Source organism: Microcebus murinus, chromosome 9, assembly GCF_040939455.1.
Source record: "Microcebus murinus isolate Inina chromosome 9, M.murinus_Inina_mat1.0, whole genome shotgun sequence".
Taxonomy (NCBI): Eukaryota; Metazoa; Chordata; class Mammalia; order Primates; family Cheirogaleidae; genus Microcebus; species Microcebus murinus.
In genome coordinates, this window is record NC_134112.1 from 5,825,008 (window position 1) to 5,849,064 (window position 24,057).

A 24,057-nucleotide genomic window follows, 5' to 3' on the forward strand; every position below is an offset into this window, starting at 1 on the left:
AGAGGCATATAATTTTTATTATCTGAAAAATTTCAGCATCCCTAATTAAAGAATTGGCAATGTTTTCCCCCCATATGATAATGCTTTACTCAATGATAGCTGATGTGCTTTCAAAAGACACTCAGTGAATGTGTGATTAAAGATAAATCCAGTTCATAGCTGTCAGGATTGGCAAATTGTAACCGCTCTTAAGTAAAGGCATTTGTTTTAGAAAAGATGAGACGCAATTTTCAGAATTGGAGGTTTATGGATACCTCCTGGGGTAATGGACTCTTTTATACCTTAAGTTTATCTTCCTGAAAAACAAATAAAAGGTTTGGGTTTTGCTGTTAGTGTAAGAGCAGAATGCATCTTCTGATCAACAAAGAGGGTATTTTACATTCCCTGGAAGCACCTGCTGAAAATTCTTGCTAAGAATATTCATTGGCTCATTCTCCTGGGGACGGAGACAGATTGGGCAAGTCGTCCACGGGGTTATTTGTCTTCCCACTGTCTACCACTGACAGATCGTTTCTACCAGAATGTGTTCCATGTAAGTGTTTTGGATGCAATTCAAGTTACCTCTGGTAATGGCGCCATTGATCATGCTGTGGATGTGGTGGAGAGATCGGCCTTATGATGAAGAGCTTCATTGTATATTGTGACAATTGATTTCCTTTTTGCTGAAGACACAGGCTGGAGGTATTTTAGACCACTGTATTAATGACCAAGTGGCTTTTAACAGATGAATAATGGCAAAGGAGTATGAATGGATAAGCTCGAGGACAGAGGGGCTCTGCCTGTGAAATACAGCCGGGAACTTAGTCTCTTCTGCAGCCTCGGTCTGCCTGCTGAGGCTGAGCGAGCTGCCCGTGTTCACGGAACAAATTTTCAGGGTTGACTGAAGGAAAATTTGGCAATGGATATTACTTTTAAGAAGCCTAACTCAAGGGGAGTGCGAGGGCCCAGCGGCAGGCAGACAGCAGTCTGGAGTCTCCATACTCCACAGTAGGCACTTGATTTATTTAATCTCCATTATCGACCTGAAAGGGATGTACAGAAGATTATCCTGATTTTGTAGGTGAAGAAACTGCAAAGGATAAACAAATTAGACAAGGTGGCAGGGATATAGATGGGACACATCTGTCTAGCTCCAAAGCCAGGACTTCAAGGAATTTGGTCTAACTTGACAGCTCAGAATGTTGAACAAAGAGTGTCCACCAGTTTTGTCTCCCCACTGTGCCTAGGAACTGCTCTTCCTCCTGATCTTCCTGCCTCAGGCACCAACCCATCGTCTCTGCCATTGCCCAGGTCATAAACAGAGCCCCATTCTTAAACTCTTAATGTCCCCACCTTGGACAGTCAGCCACTAAGTCCAGTTGGCTCGACCTCTGATGTATCTCCTTAATGTACCCTTCTCCCCATGGCCACCATCCATGTCCAAGTTCAGGCCACTGTTGTCCTTCTCTGGATTACTGCAATGGCTCTTTCCAGAAACCCACAACCAGAAAGACTTTCAGGAGTTCAAATAGAATTGTACCATTTCCAACCTCAAATATCTTTGGCTTTTCATTGCCTCAGAAATAGCTAACTTCCCTAGCAAGGTGTCAGGGTCCTTCATAGGCTAGTCTGTGCCCACCTCACACCCCTCCACCTTACGGGACTATTTCAGCTCACAGCCCCTGGCTCATGCTCTGCCCCAACTGGCACCCGCCTCTTCTTCTCCCCGACCACGGGCCCCACCGGCGTGCCCCTTGCTTGGCGCAGCGTTCTTCTCACACTCAGTGAAAATCACCTATTTCCTTCTCATAATTTATGCCCCTGGAGGTCTCCCTATAACTCCTACTAGCCATTTCATCTCCTGTGGCACACAGCACAGGACCAGTCAGTATCTGCTAAATAAATTAATGAAGGCCTTCGAAATCCATCATGGTATTTAATTGTCACAAAACATCTATCCATGTAGCCATGTTTCATGTCTCCTTTTATAGGTGGAGAAAGGATACAGAGACATCAGGTTGTTAGAGCAAAGTCCTACTCTGAAGCCCTCTGTTGTATTACAGTGTAGCCCAATAATTGGTTTCCATGTCACTGGCCTTCAGTCATGAAGAACCATTTAAATTATGTTCAAAGTTATTTTGTTAAGTAGAGAAGTATTACACACATAGCAAAAAAATGCCATCCAAAATATTTTAAAGTTTAGGTGCTTAATTTTGAAATAATTAGGCACCATTTTCTGTAAGCTACATTAATAAAATCTTAGTAAGGTTATAATAAAATCAGAGACTTTATAAATTTGTATAACCTTTTGTAAAACAATATGGTAATACGTATCAGACTCATAATGATGTTCCAAGCCTTCAACCTAGTAATTTCACTCCTGGGAATTTATCCTTATGAAATAATTCAAAAACAAATAAAGGCCATATACATGGTGACTGCAGTATTACTCACTCTTTTTCTCTAATCTCCCTTACTACTTTTATCATAATTCAAGCAAAAAAGCAAATACAAGTTATTTACAAGACTACCTCCCCTAGACTGTGAGCTCATTAAGGGCACCATAACTTGATTCATCTCTGCACTTGCAGTGAAATAAGCAATTAGTGCCTCAATGTTTTGTAAAAGTATCATACATGTACATATATACATATATATACATGCATGTGCACATAAACACACACTCTTCACCAACACACACATACACACATTCTCCAGCAATCTGAAAAGGTAACCAAATGTTCAGCAAAACATGCTGTCTCCACAATTCCTACCCTCAGAATACAATGTGATTAAGACTATAGGTTCTGAGAACAGCAAGCAGTGGAATAAAATTGCTTCAAAGAGCATTACAGAAAGGCAAAGATGTGGATGGGACTGCAAGGCTGGTCCTCAGGGAGTTCAAAGGGCACAGTGTCAATACCACCAAGCCTAGTGGACACCAGGCTTTGATCAGAGTCCCCAGCTTTGTCTGAAATTCATAGCCAAAGGCAGTCTGTCTTGGGGAAACACACAAATAAAACAACCACCATATACCTTCTGACTACAAGTTTAGAAGTGCACTTAACTCTGAAAAGTACTTTATCCTAACAAACTGGCAACAACATTTTGGGACAGTTTGCCTCTAGCTTGACTTCTTTATCTTAAAAGTAAGATTCTGCCCCAATGCTTGCAACAAAAGGGTCACTTTAAGCTGTTCTCAAATTTGTAAAGAAGAGCTGCTAATTTAAACATCTCAGAAGAAGACAGAAACAAATTAAATTCCTGAATTTAAGAGATCCAAGTCTACCCATTCCTTCTTTTTGTCAATTTTTCAGCAATTAGATCTGAGAGCTACCTGAGCTCTCTTCCGAAGATACTGAGCAGCGAAGCCTGGAACAGGCGACAGCAAACCCAGAATTAACATTAGTTAAGGAAGTGATGAGGAACAGTGTAAAAATACATATTGCAGATGCTGGGACATTAAAGTGTTTCTCTAAGTAAGTATAAATAACTGATACCCACCAGGCGTTACAAGGATTAATGAGATGTCATCTGAATCATTATTCCCACAAAATCAAAAAGCAAGAAGACACATGTAGAAGAAATACGTTAACACTTTGGAGTAGAGTTGCTGGCTTTTGTTGGGGAACACCGACAGAAAAAATTGAATAAAGCTTTTATTTTTATTTATTTATTTTTTTATTTCAGCATATTATGGGGGTACAAATGTTAAGATTATGCATATTGCTCTTGCCCCCCTCCCCACTGGAGTCAGAGCTTCAAGCGTGACCATCCCCCAAATGTTGCACATCTCACTCATTGTGTTTGTATATACCGATCCCCTCCTTCCTCTCCCACCTGCCCCACACCCTATAAATGTTACTCCTATATGTCTACTTAGGTGTTGATCCATTAATACGAATTTGCTGGTGAGTACATGTGATGCTTGTTTTTCCATTCTTGAGATACTTCACTTAGTAGAATGGGTTCCACCTCTATCTAGGAAAATACAAGAGGTGCTATATCACCATTGTTTCTTATAGCTGAGTAGTACTCCATGGTATACATATACCACATTTTATTAATCCACTCATGTATTGATGGGCACTTGGGTTGTTTCTACATCTTTGTAATTGTGAATTACAAAGAATTGGATTTTGTCATATACCTTCTCTGCATTTATTGAGATCATGTGTGGTTTTGTTATTCTTTATCTTATTAATATGGTATATCACACTAACTGAATTTTTCAGTTACTAAACCAATCTTGCATTCCTGGAATAAAGCCCACTTGGTTTCAGTGTATAATCCTTTTTTTCGCTGTGATTGAGATTGCTAATATTAACTCCTTTAGTTAAGGAGTTTTTCCATCTATGTTAATGAAGGAAACTGGTCAGTAGTTGTGTTTTTTTAATATGATGCCCTTGTCTAGCTTTAGTGTCAGGGTCAAAATAAATTCAGAGGCTAAATTGGCAAGTGTTCCCTTTACCTCTGTGTTCTGAATGAGTGTGCAAATTGATACTATTTATTCTCTAAGGGTTTGACAGAATTCACCAGTACAGGCATGTAGGCTTGGGCTTTTATTTGTGGAAAGCTGTTGATCATTAATTTGAATTTCTATTTGTTTTAGGGCACTTTAGAAATGAACTGAGTCAGTTTTGGTAATTTTTATTGTACTAGAAATTTGTCCCTTTTTTCCAACACTTGTAATTTGTTGGCATAAAGTTGTTCTTGATATTGCCTTATAATTGTTTTCATTTTTGTAGGACCAATAAGGATGCTTCCTCTTTCATTCCTGACTTGTGTCTTCTCTGAAATTTTCTTGGTCAATTTAGTGAAAGTTTTGTTAATTACATTGATACCTTCAAAGGACCAATTTTCAAAGAACTAATAACTTGGTTTTACTGAAATTTTCCTAAACTTGTCTTTTTCTATTTAATTGACTTCTGTTTTCATTTTTATTATATTCCTTCTTCTACATGCTTTTGGTATAATTTGCTGTTCTTCTACTTGTTCTTTAAGGTGGAAGTGACATTACTGATTAGAGAGTTTGCTTTTTCCTAAAATAGGTGTTTAAAGCTATAAGCATCCTTCAAAGCACTGCTTCAGCATCATCCTATAAATTACAATATGTTCTGTTTTCATTTTTTGTTCAAAATATTTTCATTTCATTTGAAAATATTTTCTAAAATCTCTGTGATTTCTTGATTGACCCATGGGTTAGTCAAAATGTGCTCTTTAATTTCCAAATATTTTCATATTTTCCAGATTTTCTTCTGTTGTTGATTTTAATTAGTTTTGTTGAATTGTGTTCAAAGAACACACTTTGTTGATTAAGTCCTTTCAACGTACTGAGACTTGTTTTATACATTAGCATATATTCTACCCTAGAGAATGCTTACCTGCAGTTAGCAAAAGTAGTAAGTATATTCTATATGCATATCAATTAGGTTGAGCTGACAATGTCACCCAAGTGTTCTACATCCTAGCTAATTTTCTGTCTAGATTTTCTATGAATTATCAAGTGGTTTATTGAGATTTCTATATACTATAGAACTATAATTATTTAAGTTTTTATTTCTCCTTTAATTTCTATCAGTTTTTACTTAATGTATTTTTGGGCTCTGTGGTTAAGTATGTCTACACTTTTTATTTGCTTTCTATCAGTTTCCTGGTTTTTGTTCCTGTTTCTCCTTGACTGCCTTTTAAAATGTAAATACAGTCAAGCATCACTTAACAATGGAGATATACTCTGAGAAATGCATTGTTAGGTTTCCTCATCATGCTAACATCACAGAGTACACTTCCACAAACCTAGATAGCATAACCTACTACCCACCTAGCCTATGTGGTGTAGCCTATTGCTCCTGGGGTCCAAATCTGCACAGCACGTTACTGTACTGCATACTGTAGGCAATCCTAACACGTGATAAGTACTTGTGTCTCTAAACATAGAAAAGGTACAGTAAAAATGTGTCACTGTGATCTTATGGGACCACTATTGTGCATGTTGTCCACTGTTGACCAAAATGTCATTATGAGGCACATGACTGTATATCCTTTTTAATATGCTGCATTTAATTCCTTTGTTCATTTTTATTAATGGTTGTTCTAAGAATTACAAAATGCATTTTCATTTACTACAATCTAATTCAGGGTAACACTAATTTAATTTTATTAAAACAGGAAATTGTATTTTTTTCTATTTTCTATTTTTTTCTCTCAAGTCTGCACTAAGGACAGGCTTTGTCATGAAAAATGCAATGTTATAGAAATAGTGGACATGGTCCAGTACCTAAAACTCAGTGAGAAAACTCATCACTATGAACAGAGGAATTGGGAGAAGGGCACTGATGTACAAGGAAATCTCTCTGCTTTATTTTCATGTGTTGGAATAACTTAAATGGACATTATTTACATATATGCATTGCATATATTTTCTCCAAATATGTGGGCTGTATTGTGCTTGTTTAATAGTGTTGTGTGATGAATAAAGATTCTTAATTTTAATGAAGTCCAATTTATCAATTTTTTCCTTATGGTTAGTGCTTTTAGTGCTCTTTTAAATTAATCTTTGCCTACTCACAGTCATAAAGGTGTTCTCTTATGTTTTCCTCTAAAAGCATTATTGTTTTAACCTTCATATTTAAATATGCAATCTATGTGGACCTGATATTTTTGCAGAGTGTGAGGTAGGACATGGCACTTTTTATCTTCATACAGCTGTTCAGTTGGCCTAGCACGATTCACTGCAAAGACCATTGCTGTGCACACTGTGCTGCAGTATCAGCTTCATCACACAGCCGGAGCCCTACAGGCACGGGCCTTTTCTGACTGTATTCTGCCCAACTGTCAATCTATCCTGAGGACCAAACTGCAGTGTGTTATTTACTATGACTTTGAACATGTCTTAATATCTCAATGTAGCAGACATTTTCCAACTTTGCTATTCTTCCTGGATATTTCATGGGCCTGTCAGACTTTTGGGGGGAGGGGGGAAATGGGCATTTATTGAAACCTTAAAATCTGTACCCCCATAATATCCCGAAATAAAAAAAAAAAAAATTATAACCTAAAAAAAAAAAAAAAAAAAAAAAAAAAACTTCTGTATTCCCATTTAGATTTTAAAATCCAGTCATTTCCACACACACACAAATCATTGTTTTTTTGTCTGGAATTGTGCTGAATCAATATATTAATTTGAAGCAGACTGACATTCTTGCATTATTGAGTCTTCCAATCATGAACATGGTATATCCCTCCATTTATTAATACTTAGGTCTTCTTTAATTTCTTTCAATAAAGCTTTATTGTTTTTAAGCATGAAAATCTTGCCCAATTTTGTTAGATTTACCTCTAAGTATCTGATTTGTATGATGTGATTTAAAACTGTAGTTTTTAATTCTTTTTTACTTGTTTGTTGCTGGTGTACAGAACTATAGCTGGTATTTAAGCACTGATCTTGCTAACCCACCTTGTTAATATCAGCTATTCATTCCAGTATTTGCACATTCCTTTATTTTTTTATGGACCCGATCATGTCATCTGTAAATGATGACAGCGTGTTTCCATAAGATTGGTGTTACTTCTTACGTAAAAAATTTAGAGAGATTCAATGGTGAGGCCATGTGGGAGTGCCAGATGGGAGCAGGCTTTTCTCTTGTGAGAGGATCTTGGTGTGAATCACACTGCCTCCACACACCGCACTAAGCTTTGTCCAACATGAAGTTTAAGTATGATCTTATCCTACTCTCTGAAATACACAGCAAAACAAACAAAAACTCTGCCTAATTCTCAAGTCAGTGCTTCTCACATATTTTCCACAAAAGTACATCTAATAATTTGAAGCATCAGTGTTTCTCTTAAAAATTTTATAGAAGTTTTTCATTTTCCTCCAAAAAATAACCACATTTACTCTCTTGTGAAAATAATGTTACAAATAATGATCACCAAGTAGCAGTGACACTTCAGGGAGCTATACAATCTCCACGCCCAGGGCCTCGTGCCTCTGCTACCCGTCATCTCCCCCCTTAGGGCAGCACACTCCACCTTTGAGAAGCACAGCCAATTCCAGCAAGGCCCTCGTATTTCAACACTGATGTCCTACTTTTATCAATTCTCTTCCTTTGTGTCCATACAGAGAGATGGCGTGCACACCTGCAGAAGGGAGTCTTCTGATTGCTAATGGGAGCTTTGTAGCTACTTAATACCAATAAGCACGTCTACTAAAACTAAGGGGCTTGAATGCAATGAGTGTATTCAACCATCACTAGAGACAACCTGAATTTTTGAAAGTCAATATAACACTCACTGTCTATATCATTGTGGGGGAAAAAATTAACAACAACAACAACAACAACAACAAAACAGCACCATGCAAACATCCATTTATCAAGAGAAAAACCATGGGAGATTGATCTACACAAGTCAACAAAGTGAATATATTAGACTGTATTTGATTTGTGATCATTTATTTATATTCAAGGCATTCTTGGTTTCCAACTTTTGCTCCTTTGATGCAAGTGACTTTGGCAGGCTGCAACTGAACTGTAATTTCCCTTCTGTCGGAGAAAGAGCTATTTAATGCTACGGGTCGAGACATGTCAGCGTGGGGTGCAAAGGCCGGTCTACAGAGATCAGCAGTTAAAATCTTCATGTTTTATCCGAGCTAAGTCTATCCAAGCTTTTAATTTCATATAAAGCATGCATTTTTGATGTTCTCTAATCTGTGCTATATCAGACATATAATTTATTGAGGAAAATATCATTCGTGTGTGGAGGCACAGTTAGATTACTGTAAATTATTCATTAATCTCACTCAATTTTTACAAAACAGTTTTCGTTTTTTAAGCAGCTTTCTTTTACTAAGAATTTCAAACCCAGTTTGCCCTGGCAAGGTCAGAATACACTACAACTAGAGACAGTTGAAAGCCATGTTCTATCTGAAGAATAAAACAAAATTTAATAGTAAATACCTGATTAGACACATTTAAATTTATTTTCAGTTGTATTCTTGGAAATAAGAAGTTGTTGATGTTTGGTATTATTGGATCAAGCCTTTTCATATAAATCCTTCTGTAATATAAATCTAGCTTTAAAAAACATATTCATGTTCCCTCTAAAAGTCTCTAATGTGCCACCACAAAAACCTTGCCTTAGTTCATCCCATACTGCCTCTCAAAGTGTAGAGGTAAAGGAAGAACACCACCAGGCAACAACCACCTCCCAAAACCATCAATGCAACTTTAAAATACACTGAATCTTTGAGCATACCATATTTATATCACTCTCATTTTTGAACATTTTTGCTTACTCAAAAAATAAAATTATATCTTAAATGACAAAAGTTGAATACAAATTATTTTATTTTTAATTTTATTTTTTTTATTTTTTGAGACAGAGTCTCACTCTGTTGTCCTGGCTACAGTGCCATGGCATCAGCCTAGTTCACAGCAACCTCAAACTCCTAGGCTCAAGCAATCCTTCTGCCTCAGCCTCCCAAGTAGCTGGGACTACAGGTATGTGCCACCATGCTTGTCTAATTTTTGGTAGAGATGGGATCTCGCTCTTGCTCAAGCTGGTCTCAAACTCCTGAGCTCAAATGGTCCGCCAGCCTCGGCCTTCCAGAGTGCTAGGATTACAGGCGTGAGCCACTGCGCCTCGCCTACAAAATGTTTTAAATCTTTATAAATTTTAACATATCCCAGCATGACAAACAACTAATTTAAATAACTTGTAACTGAGGTTCTCTGACTCTATACCCTAGGTAGGATAAAAGCAAAAAGAGCTGTGAAAAATCCCGACCCCTGCTCAGGAGGGTTCATGTTGGTGGTGGTAGGGGTAGGTTATTCTGTGCACCTCATGGGAAAGAGCAAATAAGTGAATGTACTGATGCTGTTGGGTTACGCACATACAGAGACAGGGAGCAAGGGGCCAAAGCCAAGACAGAAGGAGACAAAGCGAACATGGCAAAACATTAATAATAGGCAAGGAGAATGAAGGGTTTACAATTCCTTACTGTATGATTATTTCAACTTTTCAGTAGGTCTGAAATTTTTCTAAGGGAAAAAGCAATCACAAAAGACTCAAGGATTGAAATCCTGTCTTCTCAACTAGTGTAAACACCCAAACTAGGATTCCCCGGCTATCCAAATGCCAAAGCTTTCTTTGTAATCATAATTGACAAGAGAAACATGGAATATCTTAGATGCTTAAGATGCCAAATATTTGAGCAACCCATGTTTAAGCCACTCACTGAACCAGCTGACTCCGTGAGAGGGGGTCTCCAGTCCTGCCCGCCTAGGCAGGGCATGCAGTGTGAACGCCGCCCTGGGGTCTCCTAACAGACGGGAGGGGCACACTCAGGCTCCTCACCGACCACGTAAGGCCACACCCAGGCTCAGCGAGGCCCTCCAGCCTCTCTACCTGCCCTCCTGCCCATCCCCAGTCTTCCTCCCCACTGTTCCTAATTGACAGCAGCAGAGCCAACTGGCCTGATTTCCCTCCACCTCGCGGCTCGGGTGTGATGGCATTATTTTGGAAGAGCATGTGTAGTCCATGCTGAAGGCCTCCTCCTCACCCTCATCTAACGGCCTTCTACCTCATGGTTTCATCGTAATTAATACACACGAATAAACAGCTGGTCCCATGTGTAAAGTACACTCTTTGACATATTTCTTTGGACACTGTCCACTTACATTCAGAGAACTGGATATATTATGGCTCCACCATTGTGACATTCCTAATGGAGTGACCTTATTCTTCCAGGACTATCCTTCTTCAACAGCAACTTCAACTTCATTTCTTCTTCCTGTTTTTTGTTTGTTTGTTTCTTTTTAATCTCAAGAGTTTGCAATGTCTTGTGGTAAAATTTGGATAAATGTGGACACCTGGCTGAAGGTGTCTGTAGTACCTCAGGGCCCACACGATTCTGACCGGCACATCTGCAGACTCTCAGAATCATCCTGACACCATGAACACCCCTGTGGATCCCAGGCTTGCCTGCCACTGAGAAAGCCCACACCACATGGTGAGCAAGCCCTGGCCCAGCAACCCTCAGTTCGAGGCTGGCAATGTCACAAGTTAGCCCTGCATGCTCCACTCAGAGTCCTAGCAGCATGCCAGAGGGTACATCAAGAAAGCCTAAACCCAGCTGTAGGGAAGACACTCAGGCACTGGAAGGCCGCGGTCCTGTCTCCGGAGCCTGCTCTCTTCCGAGCTGGACCTAGCACTCTCCAGCCCGGCGTGCCTGGGAATGCACTCCCGTCAAATGCCTTGTCAGAGAGTGATGCCCTCAGTACCTCAGTTACAGAGTAATTCTCGTTGCAGGATGAGGAAACACTCTCCCATGATAAATTAGGACAAGGACATCCTGCCATTTCTGTTTCATAAAGCAGGTGCAGCTTCTGATCTACCCGGGGCTCTCACTGGGAATATAAGGGGCTCTCTTCCTGCCTAATTTACTTATGAAAAATATTCAATTACATCCCAAGTTTAATTCACTTAGTAATGAAAAGTAAATGAGTCCAACCAGCATGTTTGATTTGTCTTGGAAAGAGAGAAACAGATTTGCAAGAACAAACAAAGTTAAATTAAAATAAGTGACTCTCCTCAAAGGTAGAATTGAATTTCTCCCCAAAGAACTTCTTAACATCCATAAAACATGGAGCTGAAGCCAGCAAGAGAGAGACGCCTCACTACAGAGCAACCCTAACTGCACCCTGAGGCCTCAGGACTATACACATGTGTATGTGCATGTGTGTGGATATGTGTGTTGAACCCACATATCTGTGCATGTCCCCTCTACCACGGAGCAGAGCGTGGACTGTTTGGTGGGTGGCAGGTGCACCCGTGGCCGGCGGCATCTCACCTACCGTTTTTGCAGATGGGGCAGCACTGGTCGGGCTCGTACACAGGGTCCACGCACTCCGTCTGGGGACAGGCCGACACCGTGCACAGCACCTCGCCGTTGGCCTCGCAGCGGCACCTCTCGCACGGAGACACCTGGAACACAAGCCCGTGGTCAGGTCAGTGGCCTGCAGCCTTGTCCCACAACCACATTTTCCTTCTCCTAAACTGTCTGTGAAGAGACCCAAGTGTGTTAGGAGTGTTAGGGGGAAAAAAGACCCAGCCCTGGGGTGTTCAGAGCACGGCCGGGAGCCGGTGTCAGCAGGCGGCCTAAGGTGCGAAGGGGCCCCCCACCCCACCGCGGCAGCTCTGTCGGGCAGGGGTCCACATGTGGGCTTCTTCACAGGCTTTCTTTTGAAGAAGCACTTTTGTTTCTTTAAAAATTAAACAAATGAGCACTTGGTACTGAGTTCTTGCCCACACCCTCCCTTCTCCGTCGCCCTGCCAAGCAAGCCCCGCCTTCACTCCCGTGTTTCTCGCTAAGAAGACACCCGAATACAAGGGGAAGGGAAGGGAGTGACTGTCCTCAAAGCCAGGTCTTGTGAACTCTTACCGCGGTGCTAAAATACGCCAATTAAAATTATCCACCCGTCTCAGTACTGATGAGGAAACCGAGGCCCAGGGGCACTGGGCAGCCGGCCATGGCAGACCTTCCAGCAGGCTCCTGACCGCCAAGCCCTTGGCCCCACTCCCCTAGGCCTCCTCTGCCTGCTCCCCCACGGGCGGTGGTAGGGTGTCCTCCTAGACACTGGACTTCAATTTGCCTCTCTGTACTTTCCCGGCTTTGGCCCAAACTCTCCCTCCCTGAGCCACTCGGACAAGCGTAACAGCCATTCCTGGAAAGGCCGCGCTGCCCAGAACGCGCCAGGGCCGCGATCCCCACGCAGGGCAAAGCTGGACAGCCCGAGCAGACACAACCGTCTGAAGCAGAGTCTGTGAGGCGGAAACATCCACTTTAAAAGTCAATGAAAACGGGGGGTGGGGGGTGTTGTCCAGCTGAACTCCTGCCTCTCTGGGGGCAGGGCGACCCCAGCTGACCTGTGTGTCCCACACCCACGGTACAGACAACAAACACTCGAAAGGTGCAGAACAAGGAACTCTCACGAATGCTTCCTTTGCCTACATGATGCCCAAACTGAAAAGTGAATCTCCACCGAACAAACTGGTTATTGCAAGAAGCAGAAGCTCAGTTTGGGTTTAACTGTGCCTGTTTCTCAGGCACCACAGTCCGCCTGCCTGGGAGTCAGGTATGGGGGGGGGTGTTTGTGTACTTGGCAAAAAGGAAAAGAAAGTGAAAAACTTCAAAAAAGCCCCAAACAAAATATTGACCTGGTTTGCAATACAGCCTCAGACATTAAAATCAATCTTACAACAATATAAAGGCAGGTTTTGAGAAGGATTTTTGGTGCAACAGTTTTCCCTACTGTAAGCAGTGTTCCTCTTCGTTTCCGCTGTCTTGTTGTGGTTCCCATTTCCTTCCATCTCCTACCAACCCCCCATTCAGTCTGTAGCATTTCTGTCTCAAGGGAGGATGTACATGGCAAGTAGAATGAGGAAAAGATTCTGAGTTTTAAAAGCGGAGGTCTTGAGTTGCAAGAGACATGGTTTCTGCATATCAGAAGTTTTCCACTGGAAGGAATCTGGGCACAAGCCCTCAAGGCCAGGTGGTGTGGGGATCACACGCTGGCACCCTGCCCCTGGGGCGGTGAGAACCATCCCCTATGGAGGGCAGTATAGTCAGCAAGGGGGTCAGATAGCGGGTCTGTTCTCAAGAAGCGGTACAACCACAACCTGGCGTCCGCTAGGCTGGACTCCAGGGAGAGAGTAAAAAGCATCATTGCAGTTTGGGAATTTGAAAGAAGGCAAGAATGGGCCCTATGTCATGTCCCCAGGGAGGGTTCCAGGAAAACAGCAGGACCACAGAGCAAAGTGTGCAACTGTACAGTCAGAAAGGCTCCAGGTACTTGGGCAGCAGGCCCTGAGTCAGCCTGACCCAGCATCTTTCCGCGTGAGGGAGCACATCCATCCTGGCCAATGGGGCAGAGATCACTGGCCTGGAAACAAAACACTTTTACTGCCACCGGAGCTGAGATTTCACTGCACCCATGCCACAGAACACTGCTCAAATGCATGCAAAGCAAGATAGTTTGCTATTCTCTTATGGGTTTTGCAACCTTATCAAAAATGTGATTGAGTCTCACTCTCATTAAATATTTAGAAAGCCTAATTCAACTAGTCATGCGCCACATAAAGATGTTTGGGTTGCTGATGGACGGCATATACCTGTGTCCCAGGCCACAGACTGGCGCCGGTGCAGGGTGCGTGGCCTGTTGGGGGATGGGCCGCGTGGCGGGTGGGTGGGCCAGCGAGGCTTCCTCTGTGTTTGCGGCTCTCATAGCTCACGGCCTGGGCTCCACCTCCTGTCAGATCAGCGGCTTCAGATTCTCACAGGAGCACCAACCCTAGCGCAGACTGCACGTGGGAGGGATCTAGGGTGAGTGCTCCTTGTGAGACTCCGGTGCCTGGTGATGGGGGTGCAGCTGGGGTGGCGGTGCTGGCGCTGGGAGTGGCTGCAGGTGCAGACTGTCACTGGCAGAGAGGCTGGACTGCACAGTGCATGCGGTGCACTTGGGTCATCCCGGGACCCCCCCTCCTCTTCCGTGGAAGGACTGTCTTCTATGAAGCCAGTCACTGGTGCCAAAAAGGTTGGGGATCGCTGGCATATACAACCATGGTCTCGTAAGATTACAATACCATATTTTTACTGCATCTTCTCTATGTTCAGATGTGTTTAGATACACAGACACTTACCACTGTGTTCCAGCTGCCTACGGAATCCAGTGTGGTCACGTGCTGTGCAGGCGTGTAACCTGGAGCCACCAGCCATACCCTGAGCCTAGGTATGCAGTAGGCTGCACCATCCAGGTTTGTGTAAGAGTCTTTATGATGTTCCCACAGGAGGAAATCACCTAAGGATACATTTCCAAGAATGCAACCCTTCCCTAGATGACACACGACCGTATTTACTGTATTTGGAGATTTGTTCACTTCTTAAAAATCAGAGCTAACACACAGAGTCAGCATTGCCATGAGCCTGTCCCTCTCGAGTCTCGCATCCTGCCGCCTCCGTCTGCAGTCACCAGTGCCTGTGCTGGGCTCCTGGTCACTTTCATCCAGGTTCAGGTCTGCCCCCACCCCCAGATGAAGCGAGGCTGGTGACAACACGTGGCAAGGCTGTGCCAGTTCCCTCAGATGCCAGCCATGTGTCTTGCTAGTCCTACCTGGGCTTCACCCAACTAACCATGCCTGCCACGGCCTAACAGGCGAAAACGATGCCGGACTCCTGGTCAAACCAACCCAGAGCCCACCCCACTGTGCCCTCTGCTTGTGCAGGCCTCACTTGTGCTGTCTTATCTCCCTGGGAAGGCTCACATTTCACGACTCCTGCGTGTCCAGCTCCAACGCCGCCTCCTCTGGGAAGCCACCCCTGATACCACCGTGGATGGGGCGGGGCACTTGCTGTCGGTTAAGACATCACCTGAGCTTGTGCCTATGCCTCTCAGAGCTCTCACATAGCACAGCGAATGTTGCTAAAATGAAAAACAAAACAAACACAAAACCCAGTGCCCATGTGAACTCAACAGCCAGCCCAGCAAGATGCAGCCTGGAGGCTCAGCCTCACCACGTCGGGGGGAAGAGTCACCACTGAACTCCAAGCCTCGGACCCTCTAGGCAGTCTGACAGACACCCAGCTGGACGCAAGCCAGCCCCTCTCACAGCTCCAGGCCCTACACTGCCTGGGCAGCCACCACTCCAACTCAGGGCTCTGCCCAGTGTCTCAGGATGCCCAGTGCTAATGAGAACAGCTTCCTGCTCAGACTCCTCTGGGACAAAGTGCTACTGCCTTCCACTACCTGGGATGGATGAGGCTGCCAAGGGGCAGAGGGACGTTGCAGTCTGTGATTCCAACTGTGGGTTCCAGCTTTGACGCAGGGCTTGCGTCCCCAGTCATCAGGGCCAATCTGGCATTCTAGGTCACGGATTCCCTCTTTCAGGCTCATTCACCAACCCATGGCTGGAACCCCAGTGTCTAGGATCCAGGTCAAAGCCTGTCCCTGGACCTGGTAAGATTCCAAGTTGCCGCTCTGACTCCAAGCACCAGGTCTAGGCACCCGTCAAGCTGAGGACTCTTCACCTGCCAACCCAGGCACAAAACACTTCCCGCCATCCTGTGTTCTTCATTCCACCACAGAACTGAAGGTGAGACATCCAGTGTATCACTTTATCTGCAACCAGCGGCAGGAACTTCCATGCACAGTTTTCTAATTGGATGAGATGGACTTTTCTCCTCTTCCAAAGTTATTCTTTCCCCAAAGAAACTTAAGCCAGAGTAACCTACATTTAAAGCAACAGTACTTCTTGTTAGCAAATCACAACCTACATTTTGCATAGAACGTCTTATGAAGAAACAGCATTCTTCACAATCTGCCAGTCACAAATCCAAGATCTGCATAGACAGACTGGAATGTATAGCCTAGAGAAACACGTGGGCATCTGAGAAAGAGAATCCATTCTCAAGGCAAGTACTACGTGCCAGGAGTAGTCAAAAAGGTTTTTTTTTTGGATCAAAAGAACATGGTCTCTTTGAATTGAGAGTGAGAATGAAGATATTCTCTGTTCATTCATTCATTCATTCATTCATTCATTCATTCATTCATTCATTCCGGTCGTGGGGCCAGAGAGTTGAAGGACTGCTTCTGCCATTTTTCAGGAAGGCTGGAGCATGGGTGACAGCAAGGGAAGACCAACAAGGGGCCGCGTTGGACCTGGCCTCTCCACGCAGGGTCTCCACGCTGATGGCACTGTTCTTTCACTTATCCACATTACTTTCATAGTTACCACAGTGAATCGTCTTACCAACAAGAGTTTTTAAAAATGGACCTAAGAAATACACCCCTAAACCTGAAGCACAGCAATGAAAACAGACACATTTGAGCACATTTTTTCAGTCAAACAATTATGACTATAACATGTGTGGCAGAGGCTGTGTAAAGATATTAACTAGAAGGTAAAGTTATTCATAATTAGATCTTTATAATGCTTTGTAATTATATATATCTGTATTATATGCAAGGACTATAAAATAAATATTGAATCTATTTCTAAATAATTAAGTAGGAATGGATAATACACATGGAATAATTCTTAAATGAAAAATGAAGCCTATACAACTGGATACTTCTTAAATCAAGTGATTTATACATAAATTAAAGATCTATATGATAGTAAATGGTAGAGAAGTTGGGATTAACAGTCTTATATGAGCAGCATTTAAGGTGCTTTAAATTTTATTGTATATATTTGAATGAACTCAGGTGCAATTAGGCATCTGCAAGAAGCTTTGCTTTGCTTAATTTCATAACTATGATTATAATCACTATAACCACGAGATGGACCAGGCTTTGAAATATTGCAGAAAGCAGGCTGAATTTTAATCCCGCTCTCATCCATGTCTGAAATCTCCATCCCCTGTGGAAAGCAGGAAGTCTTTCCAGACACCGCCTCCTTCTCCGTCCCATCTGCAGCAGCGGCAGTCCCTCGCTCTCCACCAGAACGCACCGAACGCCAACGTGCTTCCCCCAAATCCAGCTTAAACACATCTTTCTGTGACAAGTAAGAGATGCCTGTGTGCACAATCCTGTCGCCTCAGTAGCAGCCACCATGTCTCTTCCAACCTGGAGCTTCTCCCGTGAGCTGCCGGAGGAGGCGCCACGAAATCCCACCACAGCGGGGCACAGGCTCTCGGTGGCGGTGGCGAGGGAGAACCCGGGCTGAACGCAGATGCTTACTCAACAACAGATAAATGGGAGGCAGGAAATCCCAGCACAATTTCCCAAGGAATTTTAATGTTGTCATAGATGGGCTGAACTTAAACATAAAGAAGAAAGAGAAGTATGAGCTAATAGCCTTTAGTGTGGAACATTCCTAACTAAAAGTCTTCAGCATTAAATAAGCCCTTCTCCCTATTTTGCTATTTCTTACATCAGCAGAGATGTTCCATTAATTTTTCTAACCCGGAAATTGTTGGATTCTGAAATGATACAAAGTAAGACTAACATGAAAACAAACACTGGAACCTGGGGCCGGGCACAGTGGCTCACGCCTGTAATCCTAGCTCTCTGGGAGGCCGAGGCGGGCGGATTGCTCAAGGTCAGGAGTTCAAAACCAGCCTGAGCAAGAGCGAGACCCTGTCTCTACTATAAATAGAAAGAAATTAATTGGCCAACTGATATGTATATAAAAAAAATTAGCCGGGCATGGTGGCACATGCCTGTAGTCCCAGCTACTCGGGAGCCTGAGGCAGGAGGATCGCTCGAGCCCAGGAGTTTGAGGTTGCTGTGAGCTAGGCTGACGCCACGGCACTCACTCTAGCCTGGACAACAAAGCGAGACTCTGTCTCAAAAAAAACAAAACAAAAAAAAAAAAACACTGGAACCTGGTCTGCTTCTTCCTGCCCACCTACCTCTCCCACTCCTTCCCTTCTTTGAAACTGTTTTTAAGTCTCTGCACCCTTGAGCCCGTCTGGCCTCTCAGGCACACAGGCTCTATCACTGAGGCCCCCAGCCCAGCCATGCAGAAAGCGTGGTCACCTAGGCTCAGTGCAACTCGCAGGCCAGAGCCGTCTCTAGGCTGTGTCTATAACTGTTACAGTAACTGGGACAGTGCGAAATGCTGAACGAGCTCAATAAATATTGACTGAGTGAAGAAAGAAATGGCTGGAAAGACACAAAATCTAAAATGAACTTGCACAGCACATTATGAAAAATATAAAAATCTACAGCTTTGCTTCAGGAAAAATTGCTCAACACTTCACAAAGAGCTGCTCACAGAGTAGATACAAACACCCAAGAAAAGGGGAGTAAGGACAAACCTTTCTATTGAGAAGGGCCACGATTTGAATTACACATTAAATGCACACATGGAACAGAAGATATAGACACTAGAATGATATAAATACTATAGCAGTGACTTTAAAGAAGGGGTCCAAAAGTACGTGAAGGGAGTCTGTGGAAACTGAGTAAGTAAATGCAAATCCTGAGATCAGAAAACAGAACTTTAAGATTCCGTTTCTGATTCTGAACTGAGGGCCATGTACAGCTGCCACAACACACTCCACCTATTACAGGTGTTTTAAGTCTCTGCTCTATTTTCTCAGTTATATCTTCTTAAAACAGCTAAAAGTTTATATTGAATAATTGAAGATTCATACCTCTTAATTACACAACTGACAATTTAGCAAATCCGAATAGAAACGCTACAAGACATGGACACACCAATCTTGCAGACTGGAGACTACCTACACGTGAGACCCAGAGGAATAATACTGGGAACAGGCTCTGCGAATCGCACCATCAACCCACCCACTCTCCCACAGACCACATGCACAGCTCACTACATTACAAACCCTGTGTTCTCAGAGCGAGATATAAAGAAATACACAAGTCATTTACCTTAACTACTCAGTCTCATTAAGGAGATGAGATGAAAATATATGGAGGAGAGGCTAACAAAATGGCAAAAAATGTCAGGTGTTAATTGAGCTTTGTGCGTCGTATTGAGAGTTTTAAAGGTAAAGTTGTTACTTCTGGTTGACTAGGCAGAGGATGACCTGGAATATGGTTAAGGAAGGTGGGGAGGGTTGGGGCAGGTGGAGAAGAGGGGAGAGCCATGGAGACAAGACGATGAAGGAGGGACACTGTCCAAAGGATGCTGTGTATGGCTGAACTGTACTATAATGAAGAGGCGCCACAGCGGATCAGACTGGACAAGTAGAGAGGGAGATATTAGGAACACATACATCTCCATCTGTCTTCTTGGGGGTATGTGGAGTGAGGTGAAAGACTTCCTGGGATCATGATCCTTGCACCATAAGACAAGATCAACTTGGGTCTACAAAAACCAACAGTAACCCCTTCAAATCACATGCCACGTTTATTTCTCTGGTTTCAAGTTCTAGTTCCCATACTTACCTACTGATGATCTCACATACTGTATTACAAGAGCCAAAGACAGTACAGTTAACTGGCATGGCTTCAAATTCAATGCATTTAGTGGTGTGTAAGCCTAGGCAAGTAACCTAGTATTGCTATGCCTCAATGTCCTCAACTGTGAATTGGAAATAATAATACTATTTAGCTCACTAGAATTGTTGTGGGGGATGAAATGAATTAGGATATACAAAGCATAGTAAAGGCCAGCTGTTGCTGTAGCTATTAAGATGGAACTGCCAAGTATGCCTATCCATAATATGCAAGGAATCCTATAAATCAAATACGGTTTTTAAGAATTTAAAAAGAAATAAAGTCTATTAAGTGGCATCTACAAAAGAAAAAATTGGAATGGTCAATTAATATATGAAAGAATGTTCCATCTCATTAAAAATCAGGAAGATGGAAGCCAAATGAGAGAGTATTTCATGCATACTGGAGTTGCATGGAGAGAATGTCTGATGACATCAAGTTCTGGCAAAGAGGAGAGGAACTAAAGTTCTCATATTTGCTGGTATGCAAATGGGCACAATGACTTTAGATCTAAATACACAGGAGGTAACAATGAGAGGGGTCAGGAGTGAGAGAAATACTTGCTATTCTACTTCTCTCTGGCAGGAAGCAAAGAAACTCTACAGCCAGGTCCACTCAGCCCTTCTGATTCCCTCTCTTTGGGCATCAGCTCGTCCACAGATACTGACACGCGTGCCCTCCTTTCGGTAAGCTTGCGGATCTTGCCCCTACAGGTGGGCTCTGCAGTTGCACAGACTGCCCAGGCACAGACATGCCTCTGGTCCACTGGCAACATGTCATTTACCAGGCTGCCCATTCCAGCCCAGGATGCTGCTCTCTCTCTGTCACTTCTCAGCTGGTTACAAACTTGGAAATGAAATAACAGGGTGCTATTAACTGATAATATAAAACTCTAACAATTTTTAATAGAGAAAAGTTAGATACAACTGCCCATTATTAAAAAAGCAGAGAAACACTTTGTGGTTCTAGTCAGATCGGACACTAAAGAGCAATTATAAATTCATGAACAAGTATGTGTGTAACAACACAAAGGACTCTCAAAAACATAAACAGAAAAAAAGTTGCAAAGAATACATATGCCATTATGTTGTTTGTGTAAATGCCAAACTTTAAAAACACGTAACAATCAGTGTTGCTTACACGCACAGCCTAATGAGGAAGACAAGAAACGGGTGCAGGAGTGTGATGCACCGATCGCTGCCCCATCTACTCCTGAGGAGGAGGGAAAGGGCTGGGATGCAGGGATGGGTAGCAAGGTTCAGCTGTATCTGTGCTCTTTCATTTCATTAAAAAGAGGATCAGAAACAAATGTGACAAAACAGTGGCATACAGGGAAACTAAGGGGTGCCTGGACAGAGTCTACATATTATTTAGTCACATTTGATACATTTTAAACATAAATTTAAAAAAATACGCATAACAAGACATTAATTCATTCCACATCCAAAGACATTTAGTAAGTACGTAAAATATGCCAGGAAATACTCCAAATCCCACTAATCACCCCTAACTGGTAACTAACTGATGGAGGAAGTAGTGATGCTTTACTGGGCTTTTCCACTAGGGTGCAAGAAAGAGCCTGGGACTGTCACTGCCATCGGACAGTCTGCGGGGGCCTCTCGGCGTGTCTGCCTCGGGCATCCTCGCTGCAGAGGACGGGACCTGAGAGGACGCCGAGATCTAGAGACCCAGGCAGGGCAGTGGAAGGCGGTAACCTGGGCCCTGGTCCAAGTTCCTCAAATTGTCATGTGGCCTTGGGTGAGTGCCTGACCGCCCTGGCATCGCTGCACCAGGTTGGGAGGGGCAGGAAGAATTCCACGTGTCCCTCCCCACTGAATCCCAGGTGGCTCCCACAGGGCGCACACCATACAGTAGCGGCCTGGGTGTCTGGCTTCCTCCAGCCACGCCCATGAGTTGATGCAAGCGGGATGCAGCGTGACTGGAGACCTCTGGCTGCCGGGACTGGAGGCTCCAGTCTGCCCTGGCCAAGAGCAAGGGTCAGGAAGGGCAGCCAAGGAGACGGGCGGGAGCACACCCACAAGTCACTGCAGTACCACCATGCTCAGGACGAGAAGCTGCAGACCACATCTCCTCATCTGCTCCAGAAAACTGGTGGGAGCTTAAGCAAGATTATCTGAAACTTGTGCCTCAGTGTTTTTATCTGGAAAATGGGGACGGTAAAATAAACCGATGTTTGCAAAGTACTTAGAGCAGTGAGTAGCCCACAAGTGTGAAATACCATTCTCCCCTGGTGTCTTCAGGGAACTGGTTCCAGGACCCCCCTCAGATACCAAAGTCTGAGATGCTCAAGTCTCTTCCACATGTGAAGTCTGGGGGCGCTGCAGTCACCAGAGTTAGAGAAGGATGGCATTTTCAAACAACGCCCCATCCACACTCTTTCCCACCAATGTTCCCTTCAGCCCTTCCACCCCTGCGTCTATGAAAGGAGCAGAGTCTCGGTCATCTAGAGAGAGCAGACACGCCTAGGACACCTAACCATGGGACTGCTCACCTATGTGCTTTTAAAGACCAGGGGCCAGGCCTTCCAGAGAAAACGTGGCCTTTTTCAGTACTTCCTGAGCTGGATTTTTACAGATCAAGAGTCCAAGTCTGGAGGTTCGAGTGCACAGCAAGAAGAATGAAGGTGTGACTGAGAGAACTTACCACAGGGGAAGCTGAAATAGCTCTTGGTCTGGAGAGAAGGACCAGAGGGTGGGAGGAAGGAAGAAGGACTAAGGGCAAGGGTAACAAGTCAAATGCCACGACCTCTTGAGTCACCCTGAAGCTGGTGGAGGGGATGTCCCTGGGTTGGGCGGGTTCTCAGAACTTCAAGGTGGTGCCCTACTCCCTTGGATGGATTCTGGAGACCCTGGAGGCCTGTCAGAGACAGATGGCCTTCCTTTTGGTTCTGGGACCCTCCAGGCACGGGAGTAATCCCAGCATTCTGATAGGGGCAGGCAAGTCAGGAGGGCTGTCCTGGCAAGGCCTGTCCCCTCCTGGGGTCCAGAACACAGCAGGGAACACTGGGGACCAGTGGTGGTGAGGGGCTGGGACAGGGTGCTGCAGAGTGTAGACACCCCAACACCAGCAGCTGTAAAGAGGTCCACAGTCACAGCCTCGGAGCCAACACAACAGCCCCCAGACCACGAGGGACCTGCCACACCTCAGCACAGTGGGTTGGTTCTATGACAGAGACAAGGCCAGAAGTAGGAGGTAGCACAAGGATAAGTCCCTTCCCAACACAGTGACGCTACACCTGGGTCCTTCCCACGGCACCAAACAGGAGCTGTCTCCAGATAAATAAATGAAGATGGGAGGTGTCCTCAGAGGAAGAACTCCCGAAAAGCAGAGGAATTGCCCAAAAGGGATAATATTTCTGATACCCCAAACAACTGGGATGCCCCAATAGAGACTTAGAAACCTTAACTTGATAATAACATTTCCAGCCATCAGCAGATGCAGGGAGGCAGGAACTGAAAGAAATATGCTCTAACTAAAGAGAATCCTGCCATGTTTCCACATCTGAATCTTGTTGGGTTCATTTTGACCCTGTGACATGATGATTCTGATGCCCTAAAAACAAGCTGCTCCAGGTGGGAGCAAAAAAGCAGTCTCTGCCCAGCCCAGCGGGGCGCAGCAGCCTCCCAAAGTCATTGTCACAGTTTTATCACCAGATGGCGAAAGTGTCCTTTCTAGCTGCTCAATTTATGAAAACCTGTGTCCAGCGCACATTCCTCAGCATGATGCACACAGAGGGAAGTCACAAAGTCTCTCTCTATTTATACAACGAAGTCTTATTGGCTTCTGATAACCAGGAACTGTGTTATTTCAGAGCTGGAGGAAAATGCAGAAATGATGTATTTTCCACTCTGGTTTTTAGAGAAAAAACACACCTATAGTTCTGGTGAATTGTCAAGTCAGGGCAGTTGCCTGAACCCAGTCTGTCATACTACTGGGCACAAATATAAAGTCCTCATCAACAAATAAGCCAGGGGTCCTCAAACTTTTTAAACAGGGGGCCAGTTCACTGTCCCTCAGACCGTTGGAGGGCCGTTGGAGAGTGCGGCGCACATTCCACACATGCGCACTGTGGGCCCGGGACGAGTCG

At 44.1% G+C, this 24,057-nt stretch overlaps 1 protein-coding gene across 4 annotated transcripts in view; it reads right to left on the minus strand.

Moving 5' to 3' along the window:
- VWC2 (von Willebrand factor C domain containing 2) overlaps window positions 1-24,057 on the minus strand; it is a 135,363-nt gene that overhangs the window by 98,236 nt on the left and 13,070 nt on the right. For all 4 annotated transcript variants that reach the window (XR_012920972.1, XM_020289933.2, XM_012735982.3 and 1 more), the window contains exon 2: window positions 11,835-11,964. Coding sequence is in view for 3 of the 4 variants with exons in the window: in XM_020289933.2 (XP_020145522.1) it covers window positions 11,835-11,964 (130 nt within the window). In the remaining variant the exon portion in view is untranslated. The remainder of the gene's footprint in view (window positions 1-11,834; window positions 11,965-24,057) is intronic.